General features: G+C 57.3%; 5 protein-coding genes across 5 annotated transcripts; all 5 read right to left on the reverse strand.

Annotated features, from left to right (window-relative positions):
* Positions 1–3,492: 3,492 nt before the first annotated feature.
* LSCM1_07944 (uncharacterized protein) lies at positions 3,493–6,543 on the reverse strand (the record flags this gene model as incomplete). The annotated part of the gene is made up of 1 exon (XM_067325292.1): positions 3,493–6,543. The coding sequence occupies one exon, from the start codon at positions 6,541–6,543 to the stop codon at positions 3,493–3,495; it is 3,051 nt and encodes a 1,016-aa protein (XP_067181148.1).
* A 1,472-nt stretch (positions 6,544–8,015) lies between these two features.
* LSCM1_07945 (uncharacterized protein) lies at positions 8,016–11,615 on the reverse strand (the record flags this gene model as incomplete). The annotated part of the gene is made up of 1 exon (XM_067325293.1): positions 8,016–11,615. The coding sequence occupies one exon, from the start codon at positions 11,613–11,615 to the stop codon at positions 8,016–8,018; it is 3,600 nt and encodes a 1,199-aa protein (XP_067181149.1).
* Positions 11,616–12,316: 701 nt separating this feature from the next.
* On the reverse strand, positions 12,317–15,034 carry LSCM1_07946 (uncharacterized protein; the record flags this gene model as incomplete). Its single annotated transcript, XM_067325294.1, has 1 exon — positions 12,317–15,034. The coding sequence occupies one exon, from the start codon at positions 15,032–15,034 to the stop codon at positions 12,317–12,319; it is 2,718 nt and encodes a 905-aa protein (XP_067181150.1).
* Positions 15,035–15,775: 741 nt separating this feature from the next.
* Positions 15,776–16,999, reverse strand: LSCM1_07947 (uncharacterized protein; the record flags this gene model as incomplete). Its single annotated transcript, XM_067325295.1, has 1 exon — positions 15,776–16,999. The coding sequence occupies one exon, from the start codon at positions 16,997–16,999 to the stop codon at positions 15,776–15,778; it is 1,224 nt and encodes a 407-aa protein (XP_067181151.1).
* Positions 17,000–17,588: 589 nt separating this feature from the next.
* Positions 17,589–18,941, reverse strand: LSCM1_07948 (uncharacterized protein; the record flags this gene model as incomplete). Its single annotated transcript, XM_067325296.1, has 1 exon — positions 17,589–18,941. The coding sequence occupies one exon, from the start codon at positions 18,939–18,941 to the stop codon at positions 17,589–17,591; it is 1,353 nt and encodes a 450-aa protein (XP_067181152.1).
* Between the last annotated feature and the right edge of the window lie 4,281 nt (positions 18,942–23,222).

The following is a 23,222-nucleotide window of genomic DNA, read 5'->3' on the forward strand; positions in this document are numbered from 1 at the left end:
TGAGGGCTCCTGCAACCCCCCCTCCCCAACTCCCTTTCACGTTCCTTGGTGGATTTTTTTTCGGGGGCGGAGTCGGGGGGGAAGGGGGGGCATGCGAGGCGTGGGCATACGTGGGTGCATGTGCACGTGTGCGTCTCTGGTGCTGAACTCGACGTCTTGAATTTGTTTCAAGGCTCCTCGTGCCCATTTTCTTCTTCTCGTCCCCCACATTGGATTTGCCCCATGCGGCGCACTGAGTCTCCTCAGGTTTTGTTCCGAGGACACACACACACACACGACGGGGCCTCTGCGATAGCTGTGCCAATGGGGGCCAGGAGAAAAGGATGAAGAGAGAGAAGAGGTGAAAGGGGGGTTGTAAGCCTCCGCGAACTCTTTCAGCCGCACTTCCACTCCTGCACCCCTTATTGACGGAACTCGTTAACGGGCTCCTTGACCTTGCCGCGCTGCTTGGGGTCCAGCGTCTCCTCCTTCTTGATGGCGTTGCCGCTGACGTCGATGTCATCGCAGATGCGCGCAGCCGGCACCAGTACAAAGCTCAGCGGCACAATCAGCAACGGAAGCAGAACGTGGCCCACCAACAGCAACATGGGCACATTTGAGAAGTTGCACGTGCCCGTCGTCGTGATGGGCCACTTAAACTCCATCAGAAGGGAGCCCACCGTGTTCGACATGGAGCCGCCAAGGTTGCCGAAGCCGGCGACCAATGCGTACACTGTGCTCTCGGAGCCGCGCGGGCAGATACGGGACAGCAACACCACCGTCGGCATCCAGGCAAGGTAGTACGTCACCTTGTACACGATGGCGTCGCCGAAGAGGTACATGGCGTGATCTGGAATGCCAATGTACAGGTTCCAGCGCTTGACAATGACGATGTCAAAGATGGAGGCGAGCACCTGGATGAAGTACGTGAACATGAGCGTGAAGCGGAGGCTGTGCTTCGAGAACAGGTACGGGAACATCGCGACGGCCACGATACCAGCCAGATTGCCAATCACGGAACCGACTGTGTTATAGAACACATATGTGAAGTGCGGGCCCTCCGGATAGCACTCCCTCGACGCCATGTAGAAGCTGTCCAGCGCACCGGGAAGCTGCAGGTAAAGGAAGGCATAACTGAAAAAGTAAACGCTCACCTTGGCGATGAGGAGTGGCAGGGCCCAGAAGGCACAAGTCGCACAAACTAACACCACGGCAACGCAGGCGTATAGCAGCTGCCAGCGCGTGCCCAGGATGGTGACGCACGTCATGGTGACCACCGAACATGTCATCAGTGAGCTGTACACGAGGATGCGCCAGTTGCGTGCGCAGACGTCCGTGTTGATCTCGATGCTGCCGCCGCAGAAGCTTCGAATGTTCAACATTGGGGCCTCGCCCTCGACCGTCTCCTCGTCGCCGTGCAGCGCATCAAGCTCGAAGCCGTCGATCAGCGCCCCCTCGGCGCTGTAGTAAGCAGCCGCATCCGCCGGCGTAGACTTCTTGAAGCCGGAGTCGGCCTCGCCGCCCTGGTGGTCGTCGCTACACGGGGCCCGGGCAGACGACGCAAGCTGGCGCTCCCGCAGCGCGTGGCTCAGGTCCCTCTTCAGTGCCAGGGCATCCGTCATCTGCTCCTCTCGGTTCGTCCCCTCACCATACCAGTTCAACACAAAGAAGACAGTGCTGACGAGCTGAGTCGCAGCGGCGATAAACAGGCCGACCTGCGGCAGCTGCTTGTCGGAGAGCGGGCCCTGGATAACGGCAGCGACGATGGTCGCCGACAGGATAAACCACCAGATCCAGCTAACGAGGGAGGGGCCCGACTCGGGACGGCGCCGCATGAGGCGGCTGTAGTGACCCTCAGAGAGAATGTCCACGTTGGCGATGCAGAGGCTCGTGAGGAAGATGAAACCAGCCGCGATGTCAGCGCTCGACTCTGCCTTCGGCAGACAGCCATACCCTACCGTGAGGGCGGCGCCCACGACGCAGGCGGCCGCACAGTACCAGCGCTTCGTGTAGCCGAACAGCGCCACCGAGTCGGACGCCATGGCAGCCAACGCCTTGATGGAGAAGCCCATATTGGCGATGCTGGCCAGGCGCTGATAGCGCACCCCCGACACACCGAAGCGGGAGGTGAACATAGCGAAGCGCGCGTAGTCCATCAGATTGTTCGCAACACCCTTACTCAGGAAGTACACGAGACCAAGCGATAGAGTGCACCGAGGGCCGTAGCCCTCGCAGCTCTTGCCGAAGATCGGGATGCTATCCAGACACGGCACCTTTTCGAACAGCGCGCGCGCATCGGGGTGGACGTAGCGGCTCTCCCCCGCGAGGGACTTATCCGTGTTGTAGGCAGTTTCCTCCCTGTTGTCGATGGCATCGATCTCGGACAAGTTTACACGAAGACGGCTGCTGTACTCACTGTCCTTCTCGCGGTCTTCTCGGCAACTGCCTCCCATGGCTGCAGGCTTAGCGTTGCCTGTTTGCTGTGGCGGCGATGCGCTTCTTTGCCTACAGTTTGGTGGCACTCGGGAGTAAGAGGGGGGAGGGGCGACTATACTGTGTACCTGAAACTTTGTGGGAGTGAGTCGGGGGCGGGGGAGGGGAGGGAAAGGGCACGGAGGCACCGAGAGGAGAAACAGGAAAACAAAAAACGGGTGAAAAAAAGAGGCTGTGGGGGAGAGGCGAATCCTGTTCAGGTGCTGCGGTAAGGGGGCGGACCCGCCACGAAAGGAGTGAGCCAAAGAGCGAGAGGCGCACCCGGAAGAGAGAGGGGGGTGATTGCACGTGAGCCGCGACGTGGTGAGGGGGGAGAGAGGGAAAGATGAGAGGGAAAGGCATGCGTGGGGGAGGCGAGCGGTGATGAATGAAGGAGAGGGAAGGGCGGGATGCACGTAGGCCGAGGGATGAGGCAGCTTGAACCCGAAGAAGGCCTCCCCCCACCCCTCCACATCACCTTTACCCTAAGCCCCCTCTCCCCCCTCTCCCCTCGTCCGCCCGCCGCCGTGTCTGTGCAAAGCCGATCACAGAGGGTGGAGATGCACGCATCCATGGGGCGAAGAGAGGGATGTTTGGTGTGTGTGTATGTGTGCGGAAACACACAAAAAGGGGTAGAGGAGGGTTGTGGGCATCTCTTTGACCAGAGACGCGGTCGTCCAAGGGGGTAGCCCAGCAGCGCTGTGCACTTGGGTCATCGCGACGCTCCGTCGTGATTCTGTTCGGAGGCGCGACAGCGCGGATATGGGAAGGGGGAGCGCTCCTTGCTGCTCTTGCGGTTCTCCCTTCGCATACGTGCAAAAAAAAAAGAAGAGGTTGGTGGGCGCGCTCCTGTATGTCTGCGCGTGCATGTGTCGTGTTGGGACTGGGGAGGGGGGCGGCTGCACCTCGACGACCACGAAGACATCGATACCTACACCGACACAGAGAGAGAGTCGAAGAGCAGCGAAAAGGAGGGCTGTAAAAAAAAAAAAGACACACAACAGAGTTGGCGAGCAACAGCGAATCGCCCCCCTGCGCGTACTATGCCCGGCACTGCGCCGCAAACTCCATGACGGAAGAAACAAAAGCGGCGTACTCCACAGAGGCTTCATCCGCCGTACCACGAAGCGAGTCTAGCAGAGACCCACCCTGAGTGTTCGGGCGGCGGAGGTTGTGGTGCTGGCTCCAGGCAACCACACGACGGCATAAATCTTGAGTGGCGCGCACCCTAGTCACGCCATGCCTCTCTAGCACACAGTTCACCGCCTCCGCGCACGTACCGTACGTGACCCGGCTTTCCTCCCAGACCGTCGAGTCCTGGTGAGAGCTGCGGGAAGTTCTGTGGGTCGAAGTCGCCTCGTGGCAGCCTCGCACCTGGCCCCGCTGCCTATGGTGGCGCCGCATGTTCGACTCCTCCACAAGGAGGAGGAGCATGAGAAGCAAGTCCCGAGCATGCGGCCGCACTGCCTCGCACACGTCCAGCGCCAGGGTAAGTCTCGCTCGCTCTGCCTCCGCAGCAAGCCGCTGTACTCGGAGCTTCACCTGTGTCGCCACGTAGTCCGCCGCCGGTGCAATGAACCGGGTGGAAGGCAGGTTCGCTTGCGCATTGGCGCGCTCGTGTGACAGGGTAGCACACCTGCTGCTGCCTGTCGAGCGCGTCTGTCGGTCGAGCAGCGCGCATAAAGCTTTTCTCCGCCCTTGCTGCAGTGCGAGTGAGTCGTACCCATCAAGCTGTGAGGCGGAGCCCGACGAGAAGGGCGTGAGTTGGACGCTCTCAACGGTGTCGCTGAAACGACGTGGCTTGATGAAGGATGGCGCCGAGCTCCCATTGCCCCACGCCCTGGCTCCTTCGCTGGCCACGTCGGCGGTCCATGGTGGAGGATGAAAGTCGCGGCCAGGTACCGGCGTCTCCTCGACAGATTCGATCAGGTGCCGCACAGCATGCAGACCTGGAGATGAGGCTGGTGAGAGGTCCTTCACCAAGCGACCAGTAGGGTGCGCCTTGTGTGATGACGAGTGAGTGTGCGCCAGCGGCAAACATTCGCGCGACACTACCTGCACCCCGTCGCGCTCGAGATGGCTGGGGTCCCGAGACGATGGCGCCCCTCCCTGCGGCCTTTCCCGGGCCCCCTCCCCCACCTGCAGCTGCACCGCGTCCTGCAAGGCCGTAGGTAGTTCTTGGCTCTCATTTGATGAAGCCACAGCTGGCGCAATGGCACTACGAGGGCTGGGGGCGAGAAAGGGGTGGCGCGGCGGCACTTGGTGACGAGGGCAGATCTCAGGCGGTGCGCTGGCGTCACGGGTCACACGGAGCGGCTCCACAGAGTATCCGCACAGGGTGAGAGACTCATCTTGCCAGTTCTGCTCCAGTCCCTCGGTGTGCACGCTGAAGTCGATCAAGTCTGGCATCGCGTCCGCATCCTCCTCCTCACACGTTTTCGGGGGCGAGAGAGAGGGTGAGGCACCGAGGTCGTGGTGGCGCGACTCCGGTTGCTGCTGGCGGGCCAATATAGCTGGGTCGCCGTCAGCGAACTGAGCGTCCGTCAGTGAAAGCAGCGGACTTGCAGAGCGAGCGGCTCGGCAGGTGCGGCTGTGGGGCATGGCGGGTCCCGTCGTGTGTAGCCGGTTCGAAGTGTCACAGCCACCACTACCGCCTCGCTCTCCGCCGTTCAGCAACGGCACCTCATCCGCCGAGGCGGAGGGGGAGGAGAGGTTGGATCTGTCGCCCGTCTCATTGTACGCGCTGGTGTGGAGACCAGCTGTCACAGTATCCTCCTTCTCTTCATCATCATCCTCCACCAGCGTGTGGTCGACAAGAATGGTCCGCGTTGGAGTCGAGACGTGGCCCGTGCACTGAAGAATCAGTGGCGCGCCGCGAGGCGGACGGGCTCGCACCACGCGGATCTGCGGGCCCGTCTGCACCGCGGTCTCGAGGGCTGGGAACATGGCGCGCATGAGAGAGTCGTTTTCGCGTGTCTGTCGAGCCATGGGTGTCGTCGCCGTCCCATTAAGAGGGCGTGGAGGTGTCAAGTGGGCGGCGGCTTTGCCGCCCTTGGGTGAGTGCGAGGGACTAGCGCCATGACCTCGCGGAACCTCGCGCGGAGGCAATGTCTGTGCAGTTGCGGAGGCCCCCTTTCCTCCCTCACAGCCTTTACCGTTGCCATTCGTTGACACGTCTGTGACTGATACCACGTGCGCTGCTTCGATCGTAGCCAGAGTGGACGCACGAGAAGAAGAGGCGCAGTTTGTTCGTCGGTGCCCAGGTGCACCTTGATCAGTCGTGGAGGAAGTGGCAGCGCTCCGCTCTGACCCTGGTGACGGCGACGGTGCCACTGTGCCTTCGCGCACAGCGACCGAAGGAGGTCCCCCTCGGTAGGGCAGTCCGTCGGGCCGACGCTCGAAGCGACTCCGGGAGGTGCGATCAGGGGAGCCTGGCGGCCATTGGTGCCGAAAGGGCATGTCCTCCGACAGCTGTCGCTGCTTGGAGTAGGCGGCGGCTGCATCTTCTAAGAAAGGTCTGGAGAAAGCACTCGGCGGGTCCCGCCAGCTGCTTCTGCGTCCCCCCTCACTCTTCAGGGGTGTGGCGGACCCCATCATCTTTGCCGAAGAAACGGCAGTGTCGAAGGTGCCCGCAGGCACCGGGGACAATTCTTCTCGATATCTCCTCGTATTAGACTCGTATTCGGCCTTGAAGAAGTCACCTACACCCCCCTGAGCAGCAGCGCCCGTCACCGGCCGCGCGCCGTCGTCGTCACTGAGGCGCGGAAGGAGCTCTCGGCTGCATGCATGGTCCCCTTCCTTGACCCCATCGCTAAGGGGCCGTTGGGCTAGAAGCGCGGCCTGGTCATGGCGCCTCACTTCCCGTTCTGCATAGTCACTGAAGTAAGAAGTGTCCCCGTCCCTTCGCACCGCCTCCACACCAGGCGAGCCGTCTTGCCGAGTGGGGCTAGCCTCTACCTCGAGGTCCGGCGCTCCCTCGCCGCTGCTGCCGTAGCAATCGGTCGAGATAGTAGACGCGTACAGCTCGTCGCCATCGGCTTCATCCGCAGATGCGTGGTATGCAGCGACGCGCATATATCCACTATCGAGCATGGCACGTCAACGTGGCTGCCCCACAACACTGAAAAGGATGTGGAAGACACTGGGTGTACGAGAGCGACGCGATCGATTGGGAGGCGAGCAGGCATAAAGGGAGGCCGAGACGGGCTAGTGGTACACACGCGCGCATGCGGCACGAACAGAGGGAGAAAAGCAATTTTCTAGGCGAAAGGAGTGAAGCTGGAGAGAGAAAGAGGTGGTGCCGCTTCCGCGCCGAGGTGAAGGTGCTGATTGGGGGCAATGTCGTGGAGGTTGACAAGGGCCTACACGTGACGGTCACTGTGCCAACGTGTGGGTGTGGCTGTTTGGTAACTAAGCCAGTCGAAGTGGCCGTGACTACACGCAGGTGGCTTCTAAACAAACTATGCGTGCTCGTACGTATGATTGTATTCCCAGTAGCGGAGAGGGCAGAAGGCTGAGAGAGAGATGGGGGGGGGGCGCACGTGGTCTACCGGGAGCGGGCGCACGTACGCTGATACCCTCAGCATGCCCACGTCTATGTTGGGATAGAACGAGAGAGAGACCGAGAGGGAGGCATGAGGAAGGGGTTCAAGAGGAGAACGCCAAGTCCGCCAATGCGCACATCACAGAGAGTCGGACGCGGGGGAAAAAAAAGGAGACAAACGCACGGGTGACAAAAGGGGGAGGGGCGCAGAGAGGCAATCTCAAGAAAGGCGAACTTCTTCGCATCCCATGTGTGGGCAATCCGTATTTCCTCTTGTCTCCTCCCTCTTTGTGTCGGCTGTGCTGTACACGGAGCGGAGCAGTGCCCGCACACGCTCACACACCACACCACCCTCGAAGGTGCACGCACGTGCGCAAGGAAGGAAGGCGACGGAGAATAGGGATTCGAAAATGCGCCGGAGAGGAGTGGCGAGAGCCGAAGAAAGAAAGGGGGCGTGTTTCCGTGCCGTGCCTCCCGTCGCAAAGTGCTACCGCGTCTCTGCGAGCTTCTGTGCCTGTTTCTGAGGAGGGGCGGGGGGAGGGCTATGCGTGCCTGCTCGAGTGTCGGTATCGCTACCGGTGGGTGGGGGTGAAACAGTGATGTAGAAAAGACAGACAGGGAGGAAAGGGGGGAGGGAAGAGAGTAAAGAGAGAGGACGAGCAGGAAAGAGGGAGGCGGGCAGCGCGAAATGGCAATCAGCTCGTATGCGCAGCCAATGAAAGCGGAAGCACCCCACCCGACACCGGGAAGCCCAATGAGGACGACGCGAAACAATACGAGAAAAACGGTGATTTCGTGTATGTGTGTGTGTATGTGTGTCAGTAATCATACACAGATGTCTACTCAGCGAGGAAGAGCCCGGGAGTAGAAGAAGTGGGGAGCAGCGAATTCCGGATACCTATCCATCAGCTTCACCCCCGCCACCACCTCTGGACTCCTGCCCGAAGCCCACATGGGCGACGTGAACGCGCAGCCGTTGTCGATCCAAACGCGCCGACTTCACCCCCCTCCCCGGGCCTTCTCAGAACGAAACGGAGCGCGTGGACGTCGTCTGCTGCGACAACTGTCCAGGAGATGCAGCAAGCGTTGACCGCAATTCCCGTGCTCGAGCACCTGCCACTGCATCACCAAGCGCAGCCGCGCGGTCGTACAGTCGTAGAGCCTCCTGTGGCTTGTCGAGCAGTGCCTCCAGAAGCACACCGTAGTTGTATGCGGTCATGCGATCTTGCGGATCTAGCTGCAGTGAGCGGGCATACCAGTGCGCAGCTGCCGCGTAGTCCTTCTCAATCGCCTCGGCAATGTACGCGTGAGCCTTAGTGCCCATCACGTCGTTGGTGCCGTGAGCACGGCACACCGCCGCCCACGCACGATGCGCTGCGGCGACATCCCCTCGCCTTAGTAGCGCCCACCCACGTGTGAGCGCCTCTTTCGAAGAGAGAGAGCTCATCTCACCGCCTCTGTTGCTCTTATCGCTTGCGGTGACCGGGACAGGACGAGGGTGGCTGGTCAGAGTCACCGTGCTGCTATCTCCATTTGCTTGCGCGGCACGAGACGATCCGCTTGCAGCACCTGCAGAGGTTTTTTTCCTATTGGCGCCAGCGATTGACAGATACTGAGTATACAAGCTGCTTGGCGGCGGTGATGCGTGCGTCGTGGGACGCGAAGACGGGGCACGCGATGCAGGTGGCGCTGCAGCTGTCGGCGCGCGAGATTCGCCCTCGTCCTCAGCCGCGGCCTCAGGCAAGCGGCTCTCATTCAAGCCCATCACCGCCTGTGAGCCTTTTAAACGCACCTTGGGCCTGGAGGAAGAGGGAGGCGGCAATGTTGGCGGCGGCCCATCCAAGGGCAGAACCAGCTCAAGCGGAGCCGATGGTACCCGCTCCTGGGCCCTTGCCATGAGCTGTTCCACCTGCCCCTCTTGCTGGATGTGCTGCAGCGCATTCACTGCCGCAACTGGCGCCCGCTGATGCAGGGCCGATGTCAGTTTCTCACCAAGCCCGTCCACCGCCTCCAGGGTCGCCTGCACCTGGATGCGCTCGGCATGGATGCGGGAGACCTCCGCCTCATCCTCCAGCTGCACTTGTCGGCGAATCCTGCGAATGCGCTCCTCCGTTTCCTTCTGCAGCCGGTCGATCTCACGCTCCGCCTCGAGGCGGCGAGGTGCGGTGGGTACGCTGCTCTCTTCGTTCTTGAGTCGGTTGGCGTAGGCGAGCATGCTTTCTTTGAGCGCATTAACCGTCCGCTCCACCTCTGCCAGACCCGCCCGCGCCATCGCCGCAGCCTCCTCGATCGTCGCCACCTCCTTGCCTTTGTAGGCGCCCATCACGACACAGCGGCTGCACGCGAAGGCGTGGCTTTCCATCACGTAGTACTCGACCGGCCTATCCGGGTGCACAGGGCAGGGCTGCAGCTCCGGGTCGACAATACACTGCAGAATCAGTCGCGGTAGTACCTGCGTCCGAGAGTAGACAGCGACCACAGGGCCGTTGGCTTCGTCAATGTAGGCGCAGCTGTCGTACTTGGAGAGGAAGTCGGCAGTCCCCTGCCGTGGTGCGTGCATAGCGGCGGGGCATGAGTACGTCTCGCCCACCGCGACGTCGCATACTAGAAGGGCGCAGGAGTGCTTTTCTGTGGAGTGCCGGAAGGGCTGGCGTAAGAAGATAAAAGGGCCCCCATCTTTTGCCGCACTAGGGTCATGGACGACAGCCGAGGAGGATGCAAGAGCATCTCTGGAGCCGCCCACGGGGTCCACCGCGGCGTGAATGCCGAACCGTGCAACATCCATGATCCTCTTTGAGTCCCCGACCAGTACCAGACGCTCTGTCTTGGCCCGCTTCGACCGCCCTTCCACGTACGCAGCGAAGCCGGCGTATTGCTCCTTATGAAACAGAGAGCTGATACTCACCACCTGCAGATGCAGAGGCTGGAGCCCGGTCAGCCGCACAGCATCCTGCACCGCAGCCTCGTAGTACGCATCACTCGACTCAAGTGCCTCTGTGCGAAAGGCCTGATTCACCCGACGCAGCCACTCCTCTACCAGCGCCTGGACCTCCCCTCCATCCGGCGCCTCGCTGAACGTATGCAGGGCCCGCACAGTCGCTGCGAACTCGTCTTGATCTAAGAAGAAAAGATTGTGCTCCCGCCAGGGCTTTGAGTCCTGCTGCTGAGTCTGCAACAGCAAGCACATCTTCTGCCACAAGGAACCCGGCACTGGGGGAACGTCTCGCCGACTGGCGCCGAGGGCTGGGTTCGACACTACCACTTGGTCCTTTGGTGTGATGACGGGTTTCCTTTCACTCCAGTCGCCCGTCATGGTCGCCTCGGGTCCGCCTTGGCGTGGAGCATCATCAACGGCGAAGCTGGGTGATCGGTCGAGCGAGCGCACCGTTTCCAGGGGCGCCTTCCGCTGTGGAATCGGCGTGGGCGACATGGGTACAGAGACATACAGGCGCTCCGGAGCAGGTGTCGGCGGGCAGGGCCGTGGAGCAGCGGCGCCAGCAGCACTCTCTCCTGCGCCACTTCTCACGAGGGATGGGGAGCCGTGATGCAAGGAGGAGTGGGAGTGGTCGTAGCTGAGGGCCCCCATAGGGATTCCCCTACTCCGTGGGGGTGATGATGGTGCAGGGATGTACCGAGGCGTAGCGAAGAGGTACGTCCGTGGGTCCGGCTCCGGGCCGTAGCGTTCTACGAGAGCGGAAAATAATGCCACCGACGTGCTAGCCTCCACCTTCCCAGAATGTGCCTCGAGTATCTCTTGTACGTCGCGGGAGTTCCGATCAAGTTGATAGGCGGCCAGGTACGCGGTCAGTCGCTGGTGTTGATCAATCGTAGTCACCTCTGGCCCGTTGTCGAGCACCAAGTTGCGCATCAGCTCCTCCTCTCGACCCTCCCACTGCCGCAGCAGCGCCGGAATTTCGCTCTTGTACTGAGGGCCATACACGTCAAAGAAGCGAGCCAGCCGCTCCTCGTAGTTCTGAATCGAGTAGCGGCGATACAGCTTCGTGAATGTGTCGAGCTCAGAGACAGCTTCGACCACGTTGGGCACCAGCCGCAGTCCTTGCGGGTTGTGCGTGCGCAAGAAGCTTTCCAACCGCTGGCGGTACCCTATCTTGTCGCCCGGGTCTACGGTGAAGGAAAGTCCCACCTGACCCATTTCAGTCCCCACGATCCGTGTGGTGAGCTTGTCTGCCTCCACAATCTCCTTCGCGTTGAGCCGCAGCGGGGCTGACGTGCCCACCACGCGTGTACCATTGCGATCCCCCACGCCCGCACGACGATCTGAACGGTAAGAAGAAGAGGGACCTCTGATACCGTGAGTAGTTTCCTTCACCATCACCACCACCTGGAGCTCCGGCACCGCGCACCGCCATACCTTTGGGCCGCCCTCATCCCCATCGCCAGTGCACCGAGTCGCATCATCCAAGCGCACCTCCAATAGGTTGGGGGTGGTCGACACCACGTCGTCCGTGGTGAACGTCGCCGTGGCCACTGGAGCAGAGCAGGCAGACGCACGAAGCACCATGTGCGCCTCCACGACGAACGACCGCGGGCCGCTCTCGCAAGCGGACAGCGGCACATTCACTACGTTGTGGATAGTAACAAGTATTAGCCATGGTGGCATGGCGATGGCGCTACTGCACGCCCCTCGACCCGCTCGTCCCTCGATTCTATTCTAGTTGAGATCAGCGAATGTACGCGCACGAGCACCCTTGCTGATGTCACCGTGCACTCTTTATGTGTGTGGATGTCTACCCGTGGGTGTGTCGCTGTGTAGCGTGAGATGGCGCGCCGTGGCCGTGTGCGCATGTGCCCAGATGACCCTGTAGAAGGAGGAAAGCAAAGCACGCGAGACAGACACCCGTTAAGCAGCTCCAGTTTGCGTCTGTGTAGGTGCACGGCGCAGCCTCTCACCCCTGCACGCACACAGATGCATGCATCTTTACCATGACGGAGAGGCACGCAACAGAAGAAGAGTGCGACAGGTCGACAAAGGTGAGAAGCACCCCAAACGGCAGTCATGGTCGCGGGTGGCAGCACTTTCAATGGCTGCTCTTCCCTCTTTTCGCCCTTCGCTCCCGTCTCAGTGCACCCCCGACCTGTAGTCACGGCCGCTTAACGAGCGGGTGCCTCCCAGCTGCAGCGAGAGCGGTTGAAAGCAAGAAGCGTGAGCAAACGCATGCATGTCTTCTTCGGCTTTTCTGTGAATGTAGCGGTAGCGCACCGTCTCACCGTACACATCAGCATCACCATAACGCATAAGCAGTCAACCCCATCCTGCTCACACGCATCACTACTGAGGAGCTGTGCAAAGGCCATCGTCCACTACGGCTTCCCGCGCTGCCCCTCTGGAGAGAGGTTCCGGCCGACTGCCTTACCAAAGCCTCCCACCTTCGCTCCAGAGCGAGCACTCTCGCGGGCGTCGCGTTCCTTCGCACGGAACATCGCATCCACTTTCTTCTGATTCAGCTCCGAGTCTGTCGGCACCCAGAAGAAGGGCTCCTTCTGCGCCTTCACCTTGCGGAAGTTCGGCTCCCAGTCGAAGGAGTTCAGCTTCACGTGGTAGTCGATCCGCTCCCTCTCCCAGTTATCCCACTTCAGGAATACCTTTTGCTGGTCGTCGTGATCCATGGCGCCGGTGGCGGTAAGGTTGTGCATGTGGGTCATGACGTCCATGTCGTTGAGCACCTTGCCAGGGCCCTCGAGGTCTAACTGCGAGCATAGAAAAGCAATCTCCTCGCAAATATTCTCTGTGTCGCCCCAGAAGTAGTGGCCGCCGCTTCGCCGCAGCCGCAGAACCAGCGGACGAGCCACTGGGTCAACGTCCTTGCGGGCGCGCTGCTGCCGTAGCTTTGCCACGTACTTAAGCGCATTCCACGCCGGAACACGGTCGTCATCGAGGCAGGCCGATATCATCATGCCAGGGTATGTCACACGGTCGTTCACGTTGTGGTACGGATCGTACTGCTTGAGCAAGTCGAGGTCTCTCTTGCTGTTGAGCGGGTCACCCCAGTCCTCGCGCTCGGCGACCGACAGCGGAAGTTCGGGATCGCTCATGGTGCTAATAATATCGAGGAACGGCGACCGCATCAGCACATTGCCGAACAGTCCACACCCCCGCATGTTCATGGCTGCCGCGATCGGTACACAGCCAGCACTAGCCCCTGCAGCCACCATTAGCTCCGGCTTCGTGTAGCCCATCTCTACCATGTGCTCGCAGCAGGCGATGAAGTCCTGGATAGACTTGATTTTGTTCTCTCCTTTCCCTAGCTGAGCCCAGTTCGGCAGCTCACCGCCGCCACGAACGTGCGCGAAGGCGATGGTCCAACGTCGCCGCAGCATCCACATGTACGGGGCGAGTTGAAAATGCATCGACGGAACTTCACCGTAAGAGCCGTACACGTAGATGAAGCAGGGCTTGGGTGTGTTGGGCTGCGCCTCGAAATCCGTCGCTTCCTGAATGAACGCGTCGCGGCGCTGGCATATTGTGATTGGAATCTCCGTCTCGTCCTCTGAAACGCAGACGTCGCGGTAGATGCTGTATGGCCACATGTAATCCCACGGCGTGAAATGCTCAGACTGGCGTTGCGTGAAGAGCGCCTCAGGTGCGCACAGCCTTGCCTGGCTGGAGGTGATGTCTGAGTTGAAATTGAAGACGCAGTCGCGTGGCGGCTGGATGAGGCTGCTGTAGACAAAGCTCATCGACTCCTGCCCAAAGTTCTTGTTCAGGCCCGGAGTCACTGTGCTTAGCGGGGGAAAGTGCAGCACCAAATCCTCGCCCCGTGGCGTCCGCGCAGCGGCGTCGAGGCCGCCGTCGCACCTGATGACACGGATGTGCTGGATGCGCTCGAAGGCGAAGTGCGACTCGTACAGGATGATGCGACCATTGAAGAGATCAACGTCAGTGATTTGCACGTTGTCGCGGTGGGGAACGAGCTCTTTCCATTCCGTCTCCTTCCCATAAGTCAGCGCTACCTCGTCACGAATGTACACTACACGGTAGTTCGGCCCATTGTCAGATGTTACCATGACAAAGTTGCCGTTGTAGTGATCCAGCCAGTTCCACACTGACTTCCCCGCAACTTCGACCGGCTTGCCCACCTTGAAGAAGGATTTGAGAGGGGATGGAATAACAGGGAAGGACGCGGGCACGACTAGCGCATTGCAACGCACCTTCGAGTCGGAGGCTATCGTAATGTACTTGTTATCCTTCGTCTTGCGCACATCCACAAAAAACTCCTCGTCCTCGTCACGGTAAATCTCTATCGGCGGCTCCAATATGCCAGGTCGTATTTCCTGCATCATGACGCGGTGGGGCCGGTTTAGCTCGTTCGACTCCGTGTAGAAAAACTGGTTGCCGGAGCCGAACTCGATGCTGACGATGTTCGTCCCGCGAATCACGTGGAACAGACTGGCGTTGTCAATACTGCGAATGTGGCACAAGTACCTATCGCCGCCCTCCACCGAAAGTGTGTATGCGAGGTAGCGGCCGTCTTCGGAGACTCTGCAGACGCCGATGGAGCAGTCCTTGTAGCCAAAGTGCTGCTGTAAAAGGAGAGGGTTGATAAGTTCCTCTGCCAGGAGATCCACTTCGCCGAGTCGCTTGCGGTAAAACCCTATCGCATTCGAATCGTGCCCAGGAACGACACGGGTAAAGTACACGTGGTCGCCGATGCGCTCCTCACCTTTGTCGTACCCGCCCTCACGGCTGCTCACAACGACCTTGGCATCCAGCTCCGCCCACAAACGGCCCTTCGAATGTCGAAAATCAAACTTGCTGCTAATCAGTGAGAAGTGCTGCATCTCTTTGTTCGCGTAATCTTGAGTGCTCCGATCAAACAAGTCTTCCATGTAGCGGAATGGGTCAGGCTTCTGGGCCTTTCCATGCAGCTCAAGACTCTCGGGCTTCTCGATCGGCAGTGGCCCGTCCAGCATAGGAAGTGGGCACGAACTACGAATTTGTGGGCACCATCTGTTGACCACCTTCCGCGATAAAGTGTAGACCACATTGGATGTTGGTATCCATGGAAAAATTGCAGCCATGATCCCCACCCGCCCTGCGCCTTGCAGCCGCGCTGGCCTCAGGAGAGCTGCTATTTGTTCCGTGTGAGCGAAAGGGAGGCCGCGGCCCACGGACGGTTGTGATCACCTTGCGAATACCGAATTGGCAAAGAGGCAGAGGCCGCGCCACAAGAGGCAAACAAGCAGAGGAGCCCGAGAGAGGAAAAAAGGTGAAGCGAGGAGAAGTGAACAAGAGAGGTCGGCTCAGTAACCCTACAGGCTTTGTGTGGTGCGCAGTCACGCAGGTGTCCGGCGTTATGACGCTCGAGTTGACCACGAGCATTAGCCAGTGACTACTGAAGAGCGCCACACAGAGAAAAGAGGCTGCACGCTACGTGCATTCCTTGCGGAGTTACATCACTACCCTGAGATTGAAGGAGACTCCAGCGCTCGGCGGTCCTGCATCAAAACAGAAAGGCAGCCTGCTCTGACTTTCTCTTACTGGCTATTTCATCTGGGGCGCCGCACAGTATATTGCCAACAACTTCATGCTTTCCACCGCCCGTGTAGTGAGCCGTCCGAAGCACAGCCGAAAAGAAGTTTAGTTCTCAGATAATATACAGAGCTATCAATGCGGCACTGATATTCCACTCTTTTTTTTTCGTGATAGTGAGTCGGAGATCCCTTAAACAGGTGGTGTGCAGTACGTGCATGCACGCACAGACAAGCGAACACGAAGACCGAGGATCAGCACAGAACTGCTGCGGCAAAAAAAAAACTCTGCTACTTCTCCTTTTGGGCCTGGATGTTGATCTTTAGCTGCGATCCGGCAGAAATGCCTGCGATGGTACTGCAATCCTGCTTGTTAAACTTGGGCAACCAATTCAGCCTAAACCACTCAATCGTATCGTTCCAGCCATCCTCAAAGGGAATTACCGGCTGATATTTGAGATCGTTCTCGGCTGCGTCGATCCGAAACCAGCGATTCATCGTGAGAAGAAAAACGTTAAAGACGTTGAGCTTGAACGTCGTATTCATGATCCACCCGGCCAGTTCCGCGAAAAGCGCTGCAATGTAGAGAAACCAGAATGGGTAGTGAGCTTTCTTCATGATAGATGCAAACCCCATGCCCACAATGGCCTTGTCAAGCTCCTTCCAGAAAAAACAGTACGCCGCCGGCTCGGGATGTGTGTTGGCATCGGTCACAATGTAGAACCGTCCGAGGTATGGTGAATCCTTGTACAACTGTTTCTCCGCAATGATGAGGCCATGGCAATAGTTGTCCACGTGGCTGAAGCAGATGCGGTTGTCACCTTTGCCAAAGACGCGCAGTTTACCTGTACCGGCAGCCTCCAGCATGTTCGGCAAAAACAGGTTGTCTCGTGGGCCATATACCTGATGAGGAGCGACCGCAATAGACCAGAAGTTGTCGTCGATCGACTCCCTCGTCGCCATTTCGCCCTCAGCCTTTGTCTGTGCGTACACTTGCATGTAATGCTCGAGCGGCAATTTTGGCATTTCGTCCTCTGTAAGGCCGTCGACGTTCGGGCGGTGGAAGAGAGTACCCTTGAATCGAGTTGACGGTGATGAGCTGAAAATCATCTTCTTTACTCCGTGCTCTTTGCATGCGCGGATTACGTTCATTGTCCCCCCATGATTGACGCGTTTGTACAAGGTGCGAGGGTGGAAAGGCCCTACAGCAGCAGCGAGGTGCCAAACGCAGTCACTCCCTTTGACGGCTGCCGAAACATCAGAGTAGGACGTGATATCACCTACAACGTATTCGATCGACGGGTGGTCCCAGACACCGACAGCCTTCTCTTTGGGAACGATATCGAAGCAGAGAACCCTTTCGGCCCCTCGCTCTATAAGCATCTCCACCAGACGAGTCCCTACAAACCCCGTTCCCCCTGTCACCACGCACTTCTTTGGAACCTCGGGATAGCTCTGGTTGGCTGCCCTCTTTTGCTGAGGTGAAAGCAGCGGATTCAGTTCTTTCGGTGGCATTCGGGATACTAGAAAAGTCTCCGCTTGGGTAACAGCTGTTAAAAAACCTTTTGATGGGCCACAACACACCTACTGTTGTGCAAGAGATGGAAAAAATGCTAACAAAGAGTATTAGCGCCGGGGAAAATCAAGCGCCCCGGGGGGAAAGAAACTAATCTATGACTGCTCTTTCGTCAAAAATAAAATAGCTCTTCTTTAGAAATTTGCGAATCTGGTTGTAGGTAGAGGGAGGGAACTTGAATGAGCATGCGTACCATGTAAAGAAAGCAAGGAACATTGGCGCTAAAAGAACCTATAGAAGTAAAAGCACCCGTGTCACTATTGTTTGCGGCGCAATGCAAAAAAGTGAAAAGGCCGCGTTGTGTCAAGCGCCTTCTACAAGGCCCTCTTCGCGCCACTTGGCTGCCCTGTGCTCACTAGTCATACGGGAAAAAGCCCCGGTATCATTTTGTTATGTATACATATATATATGTGTGTAGATAGCTATAGATATATAGATATATGTATGTGTATATACGCATATATATATATATATAGAATTACACCAAAAATGGAGTAATTTGTACTGTCAACAAAACTGAATCGAGCGTCATACCGTATCCTCCCTCCACTTACAACACAGTCTTTCTAGTGTCACTAATGCATCAGTGTCTCTTTTTTCAAGCATGTTGGTCACTGCAGACTTGACAGGAATAAAGCACGGCCCGTCTGCAAGTGAAGTGCCTCGCGTCCTTTTTCGGTTAAAGAGCATATCACGGCGCCTGGAGGCGGAAATGCCGCTTTGAAAATTTTTGCTGGTTGGCACAAAAATACAATCTCGGCACAGGTATGCTAGTTGGTCAAAATCGCGACAAGAGCTGGTGCCCATAAAGTCAATCTCATTCGGGATGCTCTCGATCAGCTGCTCCTTCACGTATTCTGCGCGTCGCAGAGTCAACGACTTTTTTCCCTCCGCCCCTGACCCCGCACTGTACTCCGTAGCGAAGCAGGCGCCGATCTCGCATTGCTCGTCCTTTATCCCATTACCCATTAGAAAGGGCATAACGCGTGGGTCGATGAGCGGCACTGTGTCCACAGAAGATGAAACAGACCTCGGACTCACTGATAGACACAACGAGCAAATGTCCAGAAGAGGAGATAGAAGCTCGCTGTAGCTTACTTTGCGCTCATCAAGTTCAATCAGACGCTCTGACCAGCGTGAGCTGCAGAGGAATAATGAGAGGCTTCTGTATTCGGGTATATTCAAGTAGTCGGTAGCAACAAGAAGGCACCAAAGCGTGAGCAGAAAAACCCTCCCAGAGAGCCAATCGCACAAGGGGTCGTCCCAAAGAATGCAAACTTCTCCTCTGGTTTGCTTCGCGAGTTCTCTCGGGTGGGGGATTATTGTGCACTTTGGAAGCACAGTATTCAGAAACGTGCGTGCGGTAGATGCTACCGCACCAGACTCCTTCCCATCTGTATAACTACCGATTACCGCTATTCTCAAGATCCTTTGGGCGGCCTTGATGTATTCAATATTTTGCTCAGGAGCAGAATTCTTGGGTAGCAACATTTGAATCGGTACCTGTGTGCTGAGTGGTACCGCAGTCTGGGTGCTGCTCCCATAACAGCTGGGCTGCTGGAATAGGCATCGCCGGTCCCTTGGCTTGGGGTACATAGAGCTCAACAACTGGACGGCGATAGCTTTTGCTGATGCTGTAGCGAGCGCGCAGGCGCTCGTGTGTTGATTCAAAAGTTCCCATATAGGCATGCAAGAAACTGTTGCGAGGGCCGATCCACCTGCACTGCTCATTGGAAGCTCGCACCATACATGCTGCACAAATCGTTGATAGGTCGCACTAATTTTATCGCTCATCGCGTCGATAGAAAGACTACTAGAGGACGCCAGCACATCCTCGACGTCATCGATGCAAGTTTTCGCTTGATCCTGAAGATGAGACATAGTGCCTCGTCCTTAAAGAATGCGCTAGTGATCAAAAAAAAATTAATGCTAGAATGCGGTAAAAAAAACAACGAAAGTCGAATGGTGATAAGAGGGTATAATAATGGGTAGAATAAGAACCCTGAATCCGCCAAGTTCCTATGCCTACTGCTCGGGTGTCAAGCTGAGCACGACATTTAGTCTCTAGACTCACACCTTTGCTCGTAGAATGAGTGCTGACTGAGTGTGATACGGTATTCATTTAAGCGCAGCAGATAACACTATCAGAGCAACACTTCGACAGCTGTGCAACTGCAACCCAGCCTCACAACGAAATTTTTCGCTTCCAGCAGAGCTGCTTCATCGCTCGCCAAATGCCAAGAACATTGAGAAAAGATGAACTACAAGGGGAAACTGTCTCTTCACCGACGACTCTTCTAGTGATGGGCCCCTGCTTGATGACCTCAAATTTAGAAGCGCCCAATGCATCTTCAACTCAGCGTCTAGTATATCACCTGTTGCTGTTCGCGTTGTCGGCACTCACAGGGTGTATATGCCTCCCGCCCAAGGCCGCACTGAGGCGCTGTGGCGGTATCCTTTATTCACGCATGTGGGGGTGCGATAGTGGCACATGCCCTGCCGACCGCAATGGCCCCCCTCCCTTCACACACACACACACGGCAACCCTTGATACCCCCTAATTCACATCACCCTTCGCTAATTCCACCCTTCGCAACGTTCCCGTCACAAAGCCGTCGCCGGTCCGGCACAAATAGCAACCGACAAAATGACAACAGCTGATACCATCTGAGGCGCGTTGCTTTCGAAGCGTTCAGGGACACAACCCACAAAAAGCCCACCGAGGACCCGGCTCTGAAACTGAATACCTCCAAAACGCCCAAGGCGTCCACAGCGACAAAACCACTATGCGGCAGCGAAAACACAACCACGCGTATGAGTAAGTCTTTCTGAAACGATCTTTACACGAGCCTTGGCGTGCCAGTAAGCCCTCCAAAGTGCCCGTGTTCTTGCAGCTTTCGAAGCGTAACAATTTTTAAGCCCCCCCCAGGCCCCCATCAGCCCCAGCCTCATGGAACACCCCACGATAGAAAATAAAATAAAAGAAGCTAAGCCCATCTTTCTTTCGCCAGGTTTTGTGCAGCGCGCATCTTCCGCCTTGGGCGCGTAGGTGCCAAGTTTTCACTCAACCAAGAAATCGCGCGCCGCCCCGGAAAGCCACCGGGTGGCCCTGCGCAAAGGAAAAGCCCGGCGAGGAGGCCTTTACAGCACAACCAGGGACCAGCCCACCAAAGCTTTCCGTTGCCTTTCGCAAGGCCGGGCCCCGGGCGCGGGAAAAGAGGCGGGGGCGCCGGAAAAAACGCCCCAGGGCGGCGCAAGCCCGCGCCACCCTTTCCCTTTACAGAGAAAGAGCAAATGCAGAACGCCACAGCATACGTGCGTCGGCTTTTCTTCAATCCCCATGAGATCTCTAGAGGGCGGGCCGCTGCGCGTAAAGGCCGCGAGGCCCAAACCAGTGGCGAAGACTTTCACAACCACGCCGCGCGCTCAGCAGACGCGAAAGATCTTCCAGCACCCCAGGCGACACATTTTCAACATAACCAGGCCTTGTGTGTGCCTGGAAAAGAGTTAATGACTACATTTCGCCCGACCTATCTTTTTTTTCGTCATTCTAGCGCCTCTCCTGGTGGGTTCAGAAGGCCCCCCCGCCAACCGGCCCGCCGCCGCGGCCCCACCCTGGCAACCCGCAAAAAGGCGCCCACGCCCCCCACTTTGCCACACCCGCACCCACCGACACACCCGGCAGAAAATAATCTTGAGCCCATTGGAAAAAGTAGGTTTTCAAACCCCGCCCATTTCCCGCGCCCGCGCAAAATATGAAAAGGTGCACAAAAAAAGAGTCGAGTCAATCTGAAAAGCCACAGTTGAAAATGGCAATATAATGGACGCCGGGGATGTTTAAGGAGCGTATCCAAACCATCCGGTCCCAAGAGAAAAAGTTCGTTTAGAAGAAACAGTGGCAGCCAGACCCGAAATGCAAGGCCGGGCTGGAAAAAAAAACGGCCCGGCTTCTGCTGAAGGGCGCCTGCACATGTTTCGTTCTTTAGAGTCTCCGAAATCTTTTATTTTGGGCTAGAAATATATATCTTTGGCGCACCAGACTGACCCGAAAGAAAGCCCCGCCTAGTTTCGAAGCGCAAAACAAGCGCGCGCTGGAGGAAATGATAACCACGCGCAATCAACTCCGGTTGGGGTTACTTTTTCTTTGTGATGCTTTTTTGCCCGTTGTTTGTGCGGCCCTCGTCAAACCGGCGGCCGCAGAAGAAAAGCATATTTGGCAGAACCCCTCCCCAGAAGGTTTTTTTACTGCCCTATGGTGGCGAAAGTTTTTGCAAAAGAGAAACCACAATCATCGAGCTCAGCGCTTCAAAAAAGGAAGGGTTTGATGGCATTACTTTAAACAAAGAGCCAACCGCCGTATTTTTAATAAAAGCTAGCGCCACGATGCCAAAAGCCACAATTAGGAAGCGGAGGCGCGGAGAACCTTGGGTTTTTGCTACAAGGCGGGCTTTTTTTTGGCAAACTATTCCTTTATCCTCTGACTAACCTTACGGGCGCCCCCAATCAAAAGAACCAGTTGCATACCCCCCAAGATGCCGAAAAGCGTTCAAAAACTGTTTTGGCAATAGAAAACTCTCTCGGGGCCTCGTGCACCAAGCAACTTGCCAGCTAGGCCCGCGAAAAAAATTTTTTTAAATACATGGGGCTTTTGAAAAAGCGGGGCTCCTTTTTTTTACACCTTTCTTTTGTTCGGATAATATTACCCAAAGAGGGCCGGCGACCTTTACACTCGGCGAGGCGGGCGAAGGCAATCGGCCTTCATGCTGGCTTGTTGGTGGGGCTTTTTTGTGTGGAAATATCTTACGGCTTTGCGGCAGGGGAAACAATCGGTCGGGGGGGCCCGCCCTTTTGTAAATGTAGCTATGAGGCTCTTTTAAGCTTTTGTTTCCTTCAAACCGTACTCCCTGATTTTTTGGAAGATGAGGGGCAGGGCTTGGCCCTGGTAGGGGGCGCTGGTGGGTTTTGTGCTTTTCTTAGACCTTGGGTGTGTGCATTGAGCGGGGGCGGCCCTTTTGTTTGAGACGCATTGTTTTTCCGGGCGCGGCGGATTCTCATAAACGGCGGCAGCCCCCCCAGCTATGTAATTTTGGCCCCATCATGTTTGCTGATGAATGGGCGGCTTTTTACTGCGCTTCCACGGGGGCGTTTCTCAATACCTAGAGGGTTGGGAATTTTCAGCGTCACAAAAGGTAGGGGAGATACGCGCAGCGTATCGTCGATGCGCTTTTGGTCTTTGGAATGAGGCCGTGGACATATCTATTCCCAAGAGACCGCGCCTTCATGGGGCTGAGCCCAATCAGGAAAAGTTCTTGTGGAACAAATGAAAGCACCGGATCAAGCACCGGCCTGCTTTTTTCAACTGTTTTGAAAAGGCCCTTGTTAGGCTACGTAAAAATTTTTTTGGAAGGTTGCGGCGCCGCCCTTTGCGATGCGAGGGTGGGCTGTTCGCCCGGAAGGCCTTTCTTAGAGGGCTTCTTCGCGGTTGGGGGGGCCTTTTCTCTAGCCAGGGGTTCTGGCAGGAGGCAGGGTCTTTTTTTGTGGATCCACATGCCCGTTGTATTTCGTGATGTTGGGGATGCCCTTTGGAACGTTTTGCTCTGGCGCTTTGGGGTCGGCGCTCAAAGGGCGTCGAAATGACGGGGCGGGCCCGTGGCGATGCGGTAAAGGGGGCGCTCTCGCTCTGTAGGTGGCCCTGGCCGGACTGCAAAACTCTTTGGGTAAGGGGGAAACGGCGTGGTCGGTGCGACGGTGGCTAGTTTTGAAATCGGTACAGAATCGCACAAAACTGAACGTGGGTTGGTAAGGCTAATGCATTTTTTTTTTTGCAAGCGGGCCTTGTGTGCGCCCTGTTCCTTTGCTGGTGGTTGTCTTGGTTAAAGGGTGGGGGGGAATTTGGCGCGATATAAAAGGGAAGGGGGAATGCCCCCAGGCGAGGCAGTTTTGAGCATGGCGGGGGGGGGGTAAATAGGCGTGCTGCTCCTTCCCGGCTTCAGCGCTGGACCTAAAGGCGACGGGGGTGGCGACGAAAATTTTGTTATTGTTCTTCTGTGGGCTCGCCTGTTTTTGGCGCCGCCACTAGTAACTCATAGGAGCTTTGATCGGTGTTTTTTTCCCTGAGTGCATCAAGGTGGGTGGGAGAGGGGTTCATCTACTTCAGGATGA

The sequence above is a fragment of the Leishmania martiniquensis genome, chromosome 6 (genome assembly GCF_017916325.1).
Source record: "Leishmania martiniquensis isolate LSCM1 chromosome 6, whole genome shotgun sequence".
Classification (NCBI taxonomy): Eukaryota; Euglenozoa; class Kinetoplastea; order Trypanosomatida; family Trypanosomatidae; genus Leishmania; species Leishmania martiniquensis.